An 11,534-nucleotide genomic window follows, 5' to 3' on the forward strand; every position below is an offset into this window, starting at 1 on the left:
GCAAGGAGTGGATACTCCTCTTTTTTTGGTGATTTGATCATCTTGAAAGGTTGGACCCAAAGTGGGAAAACTAGGAAGGTGGGTAACATACTCAGTCATCAACTCTCAACTGAAATACACATTGGTTGCTAGCATCTAAGGCACCTCCCAGCCATTGCATATCATGGACTGGATTAATTAAATGTTTCAACATTAAAGTGACCAGAGAACAAACGTAACCAGAGAAAGGGAAGGGAAGGGAAATTTTTCTCACTCTCCATCTTACTGCTTGTGTCTGTTGCCCTCTGCAATAGTTTTGCCTCTTGTGCATCGTTTTACACGACAACCACAGAGCAATGACACAATCCTGGGTCTGATGCTGAAAGGTGCTGAGTCCTAGCACGTTTTTGCAGCACAATGAAGACTCTATTACACTTCTCCACGTTTTTTTTTTACAAAGTGCTTACTGCACTTGCTAGGTGATTGTGTGATAGAAATATCCTTAATGATGCCACTGTGAAGGTTGTGTTTGTGAACATGAACTGCAAATGTCATAGTGCACATAACTTCTGGTGTTATATGCACATATATTATTTGGTGATAATAAAGTGGGAGGAGGGGCATGACTTTTTAATAAACAGTATACACTGAGGCAGCTTTGAGGAGCCTTAAAGATTCCCAAAAAGCAAAGCTTTCTTTGCAGGAGCTACCACAGCACATGACAGGAACTAGAGGTTACAATGTGGCTGTGATCAGTCAAAATAAAACCCAAACCAAACACACATACACAATGAAAAGTGGAGTTAATTCCTGCTTGAAGCTCACGTTCTTAAATTAAGGTATTTTATCTGACAGCTAAATCAACAACATACACCGTGAAAGTGAAAACTGGGGACAAGAAGAATGCTGGGACAGATGCCAACGTCTTCATCACTCTCTACGGAAGTAAAGATGATACAGGTATGGCTTCACCTGGTGGAAAAGGATAGCACCCCACTGCTGAGTGCCTGATATGACAGGTTATGGTTTCCTTTTTTTTCCTCACCACTCATTCTTCACTCCTCTCAGCACTTCTCTCTGCCTCTGCATACATGATGATGGCTGGGAGCATACCGACAGCTGCTGCAAGTCGCTGCTGAAATTTGTGATGCTGATTTGCACCAGCTGCTGATCTAAAGGCTTTAATTTCAATTATAGAAACAGCTCAGTTGACTGGGACTACATTACTGAGTAGTGAATGTGGTGAATGATTTGCTTTCCTCAGCAATGAATCAGCATGCTCCTGAAACCCAGCTCCCCTCTGCCTCTTTGAGTGGCCCAGAAGTATTTAATCAGCTGATGTGCAAATCCTCTTGGAAGCAGCCGAGCTGTATGTGCAGTGACTGGGGTGCCTGTGAGTGGCAGAGCTGATGGGTAGGACCAGTTTCTTCAGCTGTGAGCACAGCAGAACAGCATCGTCCCTGTGTCACTGCCAATCACTCCAGAAAGGAATTACTTATATTTTGGGTGTTGGTGCAGATTTGGGTTCAGAGGGAGGGAGGGACAAAGCTCAGATCCTGAGATGAAAAGCCATTTTGTCTGTTTTAGCTACTTCCCCTTATGCACTGTTGACATTCCCAGGAGATTTGTTTTACATGCTGAACAATGTCCTTTTGCATCACCACGACAGGGACAGTCAGCCTAAAGGCCTCAAAGATTAACAAGAACAAATTTGAGCGTGGGAAGGTAGATGAGTTTACAGTGGAGTCTGTGGACATTGGAGACCTGAAAAAAATCAAGATAGGCCATGACAATAAAGGTAAGATAATCTGCTTTGCAATGTAGTATTTCTAGTGCATTAGGCACATTGCTGTATAAAATAACCTGCCTTCAAGACCCCAAACATAATTCACCTTTTAGTGACAAATCCTTGCTGTCACTTTGGCTGTTGCTGCAACTATCTTTGCTGGTAATACCATTCACGTGGCTGTGGCAATAAGAGCACAGTGGTGGTGACTTGTAAGTACCTTTTCAGCCTATTTCTCTGGAAGATGTTTATTAGTTTTGCAGCCACATCTTTAGAGACATTCCTCATATATCACAAAACCTGGTAGTTCTTCTCGTTCCACATGGGACCTATAGACATGTCTAATTTCTTTTATGTTTTCATAATTATTTTTTTTTAAAATTCTTTTATATTTGGGTTTTTTTCATCATCAAGTCCTTGATATTTCCTAGATGTGGATGTGTCTCTGCTTAAAACCAGGGTAGCACTGGAAAGTCTTTCCCTGTGGGGCACCAAGGGACATGTTTGTTGCTCACTCCTAGGACTTGATACAAAGGCAAATTAATCCAAGCAATGGAGTAATTAGCATTTGCACATCTTAACTTTAACAACATAGAAAGGTGAAGCACATTAACTCAAACCTGGGCAATTGCTTGTAATGGCATCTATTTTATTTTTATACTGGCAAAAGAGAGGAATATTTCTTTCTCAGAGGCCTGGAATGCCATGATTGATTTGCTTTTGTCTGTAAAGGCTTCTTGGGGCTATTCACTGTTCTCTCTCCAACCACAGGTAATTCAACTGGCTGGTTTCTGGAATGGGTGGAGATTGATGCCCCATCACTGGGACAGTGCCTCAAGTTCCCCTGTGGCCGTTGGCTGGATAAATCAGAGGATGATGGAGCCATTGAGAGAATTATCTTCCCTGCAGAACTGCAGACAACAGAATATATCCCATGTGAGCAGAATGGCATTTCCCCATGATACACCCAAAATTGCAGAACATAAAATCTCACCAGCTCATGCAGTTTTGTAGGCTTGGCCTCTCCCTTGAATTGGCTTTGAAAAATTTCTAAATACATCATGTGCCAACTATTGCAATAACTACAAGAAAGTTCCTCTGGGTGCTCTAGACTAGTATTTCCTGTATTTCCCAAATCAGAGTCATTAGAAGCCATGTAGCTGTGTATGATTTTCATTTGCTTCCCTCTTGCCCTTTTTCATCTTCAGGTTTCAAGCTGTCTTGCTTGTCTCCAGTTTGCCTTTGATCTATTTCCATTCTAATATTGCTGTTTCTATTGTCAAAGCTGACACTTTGGCCTTGCTTTTAAGCCCTGCTTCCCCCAGTGCCTGTGGCAGAGCACACCCACGTCTCTCTGAATGACTCTCAAAGTTTCTTCAGTGTGGTACTTTTCTGATAGCCTTGCAGAAGTCTGCCTCTTTCAGTGTCCCCCAGTATTTCCTTACTCACCGCATCACTCCCCTCTATGTCAATGTTGGGGTAAACCCAGTGTCTCTTGGGAGCTCCTTCCGAGTACCAAGTTTACAATTTTCCAGTCTGCTGTGGCACATCAAATTCTATTCAAGCAACCTCTTTTCCTGTCTCCAGAACTCTGAGGATCACATAACATGGTTTTCTTGAAATAAATGGCTGGAATAATTATTTTTGTTATTCTGTTGCTTTCTCTTTGCCTATTTGCACTTGCACCTCAGTGTGCAGGGAACTCCTAGCCCTGGGACTGTATTTGACTTGTCTCTCCCTAATCTGCCTCATTGCAAGGTGTATACAAGTATTTCCTGGCCCACCTAGAGGGGACTGCCAAAATTGCCTTTCCCTTAATGAGGCTGGACGCCACAATGATGAGGGATGAGGTCTGGAACCTAAGAGTTATTTTGCACCTCATGCACTGCTAGATGCTTCCTAGGTCACTGGATAAGTTTGCACCAAGGTGTCTTCCATCTGATTGCATCTCTAAGCGTATACATGGATGTTATCAACAGCCTTGCCTCCTGCAGTTCCTTGCCTAAACACCAAAAGTTAGCACTGCCTAATCTCTCCTTTCTGCCTCAGTTTGCTTCTTCATAAGTAGTTGTGAGAATAAACACACAGAAGACTGTCAGCTGCTTTGGCTCCCTCTTTTCTACTCTCAATGTTGTGGTTTGTTTTAAAGACTGGCTGGCCTACCCTCCCATGTCCAGATCCTCCAGTTCTGCAACCTGTAAGCTAAAATCATCTTTCTTCTCTAAGGATTTGCCAGTGTGCCCACACTTTTCATGTCCATGCTTTTTGTGCCCATGCTTTGACTAAGATATTTTTTATTTCTCCTGTCTTCCTTTCTTTACTTGAACTGTGTGGAGTGGAGGAATGGGTAACATTTGCTCTCTTCCTCACTTTTGTCAGTCAACTGGAAGAAATAACACTCAATGTTGGAAAAAGTAAATTTAAAGACAGATATAGTGAATATGTTCATAGGATTGAATATAACCCAGAGAACTTGTATGTGCTTCTCAACAGGTTTTTCCATTTTATCCCAGACAATACACATTTTGATGCAGATGTTGTCCATAGAACTTATTCATGTCCCTGCATATTACAATGATGGTAGATGTTCTGGCTTATCATGCCTTTGAGTACATAGGTTGTGTAAAATTGATGTTTGACACCTGTCCCTGTTCAGCCTTTGAAAATACTCAGGGCTCTCTGGCAAAAAGGTTGCACCAGTCTCAGTGTCAGATTAGGCTGTTTCACCATTTAAACCCTTCCCACTCTGCTAGTTATTGCATTCTGGCCTCCTAACCTTTGAGCTGGGGGTTTGGTTTGCCAGAGGTAACTAAAATGGTTTGATTTGGGATATGATGACTTGTGCCAGGATTGCTCTGTGCTGGACAAAAGATGAAAACCTGTCATTGATAGTCCAATTAAAATAATGCCTGTGGGGATACAACTTTAAAAGTGCTATGTAAATGAAACTGAGAGATAAAGTTGTGCTGTTGGTGACCTTGTTTTGGGGCTGCTTTGCTGATTCAGTTCTAAGCTGATGTTATTATTCGAGCAACAAGAGCAAGAACCACAGAGTTGAGTAGAGGAGAATTTGAATTTTTAATTCATAATGTGTAGCATCTGATTTTTGGTCACCAGGATTTTATCTACCCAACCCTTACATGCTGCAGAAACAATTTCAATTTACCTGCAGCACAGCAGAGCAGATTTCGTTGGGCTAGGCAAAAAAAATATTAAGTACCTCTCTGTAGAATAAAACTTCTTAACCTCCCTTCTCCTGAGAGCCATTATTTAGAGATCCTGTTGTTGTTGGGTTTTTTGTTACAAATTATTAACCTCGAATATGCATAATCAGAGTTACTCCAGCTGTAACATACATGGTGCCAGGAACCTTCTCCCTACCCTAGCAGAGAAGCCTAGTCTGAAATACAGCACAAAGTGCTGTGGTGTGAAGGCAAAGATGACTGAAGTTGCTGCAGTGTAGGAGGATGCAGATGAGAAGACTGTAGTGAGGGGTGGGAAGCAGTGGGAGCTGAGCAGGAGGTGTATGGGAGAGGGATGGCTGGGAGCAGAACCTGGAGAAAGCTCTGAGTGTCCAAGGCTGTGCTGACAAAAAAACATGTGCACTACAGGGATTCTGTCTGCTTGAAACAGAAGTCCCTGCAGCTAATTTAGTTTAAATATAGATTAGGTATTTGGAAAAATATAGAATAAAGTGACTGACTGTCCATCACCCATGGCTAAGCCAAACCTCCTCTCCTTTCTCAGGGATCTCTCAGGCTTAACACAATGTTCATATCTCATTAAAAACACTGGCTCTTTCTTTATCAGTTTTCTGTTTCTCTCTCTGTCTGGGTCTGGCTGCTCCAGAGTGTTTTCCAACACCAGGGCACAGTGTGACCTTCCAGCTTATCAGGTAGATGTTTTTCACCAGACAGCACACAGAGAAAAGTGAGTGTTGAGTCTTTTTCCCTTACTAAGGCAGAGCATCCTGTTACAGTGTCCAAGACCTGACATTTTTAATCTATAAACTTCAGAGAGAATTTAAACGAGATAGGGACAGGATTCAGTTTGCCAGATGGTACGTCTGAATTTCCATGTCCTCGTGACAGTGGAGTAATGATTTCCCACTATCCTCAATAGATGTTTGGCCATTCACAGATACTGTATTTGGAGAATGATTCAGCTAACCCTGAGGAAGATGCCTGTATTTTCTTGTCTGACTCTTCTTTCAGACTCCACTGACTTTAATGATTCCATCTGGAGATGTACACACCTATTTAACTTGCAGACATCTGAACATAGGTCTCCTACTGTGTGAGCTAAACATGATCTCAGCTTGGAAACTGAAGTGTGAAGTAACTTACAGAATCACAGACTAGTTTTAATTGAAAAAGACCTAGAGATCATGCAGATACAACCCCTCTGCCATGGGCAGGGACACCTCCCACCAGCCCAGGTTGCTCCAAGTCCCATCCAACCTGCCCAGGATGAGAAATCTGCACCTTCTCTGGGCAACCTGTTTGACTTGGCTAAGGATACCCAGCAGATCTGTAGCAAAGCCAGGAACAGAGCCCCAGTCTTATTCCTGGATTAGTCTTATTCCTGAGCAAGTCCAAGTCATGATCCTTACTCTTCTGCAGTCATCATTGATCTGGTAGTACCCTGCTTGCATTGGAGTTAAGAAGAAGGTGGTACTAAGAGAAAAATAGATCACAGTGGACACCAGAGGGTTTTATTTATTTTTTTTCATGATTGACTTTTGTCACTTGTTTAGAAATGAAAATACTAGGGGATTTTTTATCAATAAGCCTGTCTTGCATATGTATATATGGCCTCCAGTTGTCTTAACTTCATCCATCTGCCTAGTTGCTCAAAAACTTCTGAATTCATGGTTTACCTTAAGACTTGAGCTGTTGAGGTAAATCCTGTTTCAATAACTTTATATTACAGGAATAAACATACTGAGTGCTTTCTGATAATATGATTAACTGCAAAATCTCAGTAAATGAACATGCACCAAGGTCAATTTGCCTTATAGGGTTAAAGGAAATTCTTCTGGACTCTCATACTACTGGCCAGCCTGATAACTGAATGATCACAAGTGATTCCTGCACTGTCCTCTCTAACTGTTGAATGTTCTAATCTGTATTTTTCTTTGTTGAAATGTTCTTAGGAGCATTGGTATACTGTTTACTGATTTTTGTCAGTTTATGTTAATTTTCTGCCATTTGTTTTAATTTTCTGCCATTTCCTAAATCAGTTGTTCCTTATGAGATCACGGTCTACACTAGTGACGTCTTTGGAGCTGGCACAGATGCGGATGTCTTCATTGTTCTCTATGGAAGTGATGGGATCTGCACTCAGCAGAAGTCCCTGTGCCTCAACAAGAGAGAGCAAAGGATGTATTTTGAACGGAACTCTGTGAATCAGTTCATTGTGGAGGTAAGATCAAAGATGCTCACTCTCACCTCAGGTTGCCCTGTGGGGTTTAATAAGAGGAAATGGAGCCAAGTGGGAATTTTCCTCTCTTAGGGTAAAGCTATTCAGCTCTTTTGCTTGAAGAATATGGGTTAAAAAACTCCATTCTGCAGCAGACTTCCTTGCACAAGGTCTCATCCAACCTGGCCTTAAACACCTCCAGGAAGGAGGCTTCCACAGCCCCCCTGGGCAACCTGTTCATGTGCCTTCCTACCCTCATGGTGAAGAATTTCTTTCTCACTGACCTCCAGTTAGTAGCAACTCAAAGGTATCAACACAAAGTGTGCCTGTTGTCTGGAGTCATGTTAAGCCTTGTGAATGCTGGTGCAACTATCTCATGGAGCTGAGACGTGTCAAGACATGGTTACAGAGGCTTGTCCTCTTGGGTAAGGTTGAGAGACATTCTGGAAGGTCTTTACATCTTGTTTCCTAGGCCATACTTGGTAAAGCAAGTGTATCAGCCTCCATGCTTGCCAGATCTAATATGTGTACCTATCCTTGCCACTTATATTTCCTTGCATATTACCTGCTCTTGCAGCTTGCACTACTTTGAAAGTTAACAGGAAACAAATGCTTGCAGTGTGGCTGAAACTGGCTGCCTTGTGGTTAAGGTCCCTTTCACATTGCTGCTTCAGCAGATAAGTTGAAGGGTCTGGTCCATGGAGCTCACAATTTATGTAACACTTCATTTAGGGTGGGTGGTCTGTTAATTTTTTCTAACTCTATGGCAACCTAAGCATCATGCTCTGTTTCTCTGTATCCTCTGACAGGGAGATTATTACTTCACTGCAGACACCACGATTACTTAATACCCAAGGCTAACTTTTTTGAAAGATCTTATAAAATATTTCTGGAATTGTTTGCACAACTGTATGCATATACTATATCAGTGCAAGTAGAGGAGTGAGCTTATTCACATCTGCAAGTATTCAGCAATTCCTATGTATTAGATATTATTATTGCTTAGAGTTTGTGAGAGGCAAATACACAGGCAGATCTGCTCTGGCCTATCCTCTTGGCACTGCTTCCTGTCCTCACCTTCCCTCTCTGGATGCAACACCAGCGTGGACTTTGCAAAGGATTGCACAGCCTCTCTGTGTTTTGAGTTTGGTTTGGTAAAATAACTGAAGGCAAATTTTAAACCGAACTTTAAAACAAGTTTAAATGCTCCCAGCCCACATTGTTTTTATGTGGCATGAATAACAAAAGAAACCACCAGTGCAATTCCTTAAAAACAAAGAATAAGACTTTCTTTTTGGTGAAGTTTCCACACAGGTTTTCATAATAAAGATTGTATTAATCCATAGGTATAAATCTTAAATGGAATGTTATTGCTTTGTTGTGTTTTTTTTCCACAGATTAATTTTAGGTTTGGTGATATAATTTATTACCTCATGTTAACCTGTCCCTAGACTTCATTCACTCTTTGCCAGTTCTACTTGCTGCACAAGATGAGGATGAAGCAAAGTATATTATTTCACTTACTTGTGTAGACCCATAATTTGAAGCTCAAGAGACCTAAACAAGATCTCAGGAAAAAAAACCCAAACAATTGAGAATTGCCCATTTGTTTAAATGTTTTTAATTGCCCCTATGCTTTTGTACTATGCAAAAGAGGCAAAAAATATTATAAACTGTTCTCAACTATGCTCCTGAGTGATGATTTGCTGGAGTTGCATGCAGCAGAGTACAGACTACTTCATCTTTAACATGAATCTTTGCTGGTCAAGCATCTCTTTATTGCAATGCATTGATTAAAAGCCTCAGTGAAAGCTGAGTATGTGCCAGGACAAAGGAGGAAGAAAATTATTTTCCTCTGCTGTATACTTGTGTGCATGCATGAGTTTTAGGAATGAGTTTGGGTAATTTCATGATTTGATGCTTATGCTGTCTGAAGTCAGGGCAGTACTGATGAAGTAAAATCCAGTTTGTTCAGAGTGTGAACTCCTTGTGTAGTACAGACAGTCTCACTGAGGCCAGGAGTCCTCTAAAATTACTGATGTCTTCTCTTCGATATGGGGCAATTCTGTCAGCTGGGAAGAGAAGAAAGGAGTAGATTGCAGCAGTGCAAATTAAGCTGTTCAGTTTTCTCAGGTTTCCAAGAAAAGAAGTGTCCAATTCCCTGTGGACAGAACAACAGCTCAGTATACTTCTCCTTAGTTCAAAAGAGGTTTGCAGCCATCTTTGGTTTGCTTTTAATTCGTTTTTTTTTTTTTTTTTGAAGGCCAACGATACAAAAGCTTGTATTGAAATAATAAAAAGCTATTTCTTTGGAGAAAACATAATTTTTCTTGTTCATGCCTTTGGAAGAGTGGTGACTTAAAATTAATGAACTACTACCAAATCAGTCTAGTAATAAGGTGAAGCATAAGAACCCCACAAAAACAAAACAGTAACCACTTCTTGAGATAGTGATCCTGTTGGCTTGCTCAGAGTGGCATTGAGATTCTGTGGGGGAACAGGAGAGAGATAATAGGAAACGCCAGGCTGTCAATATTGCACTTTCACCTCACATCTATTCTTCTGGTGTTATGAGGGTGCTCATAAGTGTTTAAAAGGAAAGGGACAGAAGAACAATTTAAGAAGCAGCAGCACTGCATTTTATAAAAAATGACCTTCATTTCAACTCATACAGGTCAGCCTGAGGTGCAGAACTGCTGCTGTGCAACCAAACCTATCTCATACAGTGAGCAATTTGTGTAGAGCAAGATTCTCTCCTTTTCTTTTCTCTTGGTTTTTTTTTTTGCAACAGAAGTTCTAGGAAGCTAAAATGGAACTAAGGGCACAATTGTCATCAATGCTAATACGTGCTACCCTGGGGCTTCATACAGAGTGGAAAAAGAGGAAGTAAGCTGAAGGAGGAGTGTCTCAAGAGTCGCCTGTTGTTCATGATGTGACCTTTCTTTTTTTCTGTAGCTGGAGGATGTTGGTGACATCATTGAAAAGATTCGTATAGGACACAATGGTGGAGGACTGAACTCTGGGTGGCATTTGGACCGTGTGGCGATTCGGAGACTGTTGCCAAATGGAAAGGTAGGCTGCAAATCCCAGCACTCTGCAATGTGATTCCATTAGCAGCCACTTCCATTTCCCAGAGCACACCTTCTCTATATAAAATGTGATTAACCATGAAAAACTACTCCCTAAAGGACAATCCACACTAACAAACCTGCTGGAGCTTGGGGATCTGGGGACATCAAGCATGTATTGCTACTTTTTTATTCTTCAAATGTTGATTATAAGACTCTGCCACCATTGCTTTTAAAAAAAATGCTGTTCTCATTGTACCTTTTGACTAGAATAGAGTGTTATCTCCTCCTCGCAGTGGATGGGAGCAAAGCAGTGATGTTGCTGCTCAACCTTATCTTCTGTGTGAAGGAGCAATCTGTCTTCTGGGTTTGGAGGCAACATTATCAAGAGTTGCTTGCTGGACTGAGAGGGGAAATTCCTGAGTTTCTACCTGTGATTGTGCAAATACATCAAAAAATCTACAGGGCTGAGCAGATGCCCCTGTGCTGCACTGCACCGCTGGGCTCTCTCCTTTGTCTTGTTCTTTGTCCCCTTATTTCAAAGGGATGTCTGCTTTCATCTCTACCTCAATCCTCAGGCCTGCCCCCTCCTGAAGTGACTTGAAGTGCCAAGAGTTGGTATAAACACAGCTTGCTTAGTTGTGCACAAGGTACTTGTTATCTTGCTTTCTCCCTCAAAGTTCCCAGGATTTTACTCTCCTTGCCTCATGATCAACTCAGAGGACTTGAACTTTCCTTATCAGGCTCAAGCCTGTATCGTCCTGTACATGCTTCTGCACAAGCCAATACCCTTTGATTGCTCCTTGTGATCATCTTTTTTGCCAGTCTGTTATTATCAGGCCCTCTATTTGTGTCTTGGCTAACCCTTGTCTTGTCCAGCTTCATTAAGCTAATGAATCAGGTGACAGTGGTTTTGATTATATTGTTATTGGTCATAAACTAGGGAAGGGGAAAGGTGGGATGCACAGAGGCATGGCAACCAAACGAAGAAAAATTCCTGGGCTACCTCTTTCTACAGCTACAGTTGACTGTGTGCTTTGGAGAGCTCCCAGGAGCTCCGTGTTGGGTGCTCTTCCATTAGCCCAGAGAGGGGCCTGGGGCTGGGCAGCTCTGCAGTCATTACAGTGGCCTTGGAGGACAGGCAGTGGGAAACCTGGGAAGGTGGAGGCAGGGAGGAAAACCATGAACAACGTAAAAATGGAGAGATTTACAATTATGCTGATCTTTTGATTATAGCATGGGAAAAAAAAAAAAAAAAAAAAAAGAAGAAACAAAAGCGT

At 41.7% G+C, this 11,534-nt stretch overlaps 1 protein-coding gene across 1 annotated transcript in view; it reads left to right on the forward strand.

Annotated features, from left to right (window-relative positions):
- LOXHD1 (lipoxygenase homology domains 1) overlaps positions 1-11,534 on the forward strand; it is a 147,755-nt gene that overhangs the window by 65,482 nt on the left and 70,739 nt on the right. The window contains exons 22-26 of the mRNA XM_010005022.1: positions 835-939; positions 1,649-1,777; positions 2,537-2,701; positions 7,008-7,189; positions 10,142-10,258. Coding sequence (XP_010003324.1) covers positions 835-939; positions 1,649-1,777; positions 2,537-2,701; positions 7,008-7,189; positions 10,142-10,258 — 698 coding nt within the window. The remainder of the gene's footprint in view (positions 1-834; positions 940-1,648; positions 1,778-2,536; positions 2,702-7,007; positions 7,190-10,141; positions 10,259-11,534) is intronic.

Source organism: Chaetura pelagica, unplaced genomic scaffold, assembly GCF_000747805.2.
Source record: "Chaetura pelagica isolate M959 unplaced genomic scaffold, ChaPel_1.0 scaffold121, whole genome shotgun sequence".
NCBI classification, from domain to species: domain Eukaryota; kingdom Metazoa; phylum Chordata; class Aves; order Apodiformes; family Apodidae; genus Chaetura; species Chaetura pelagica.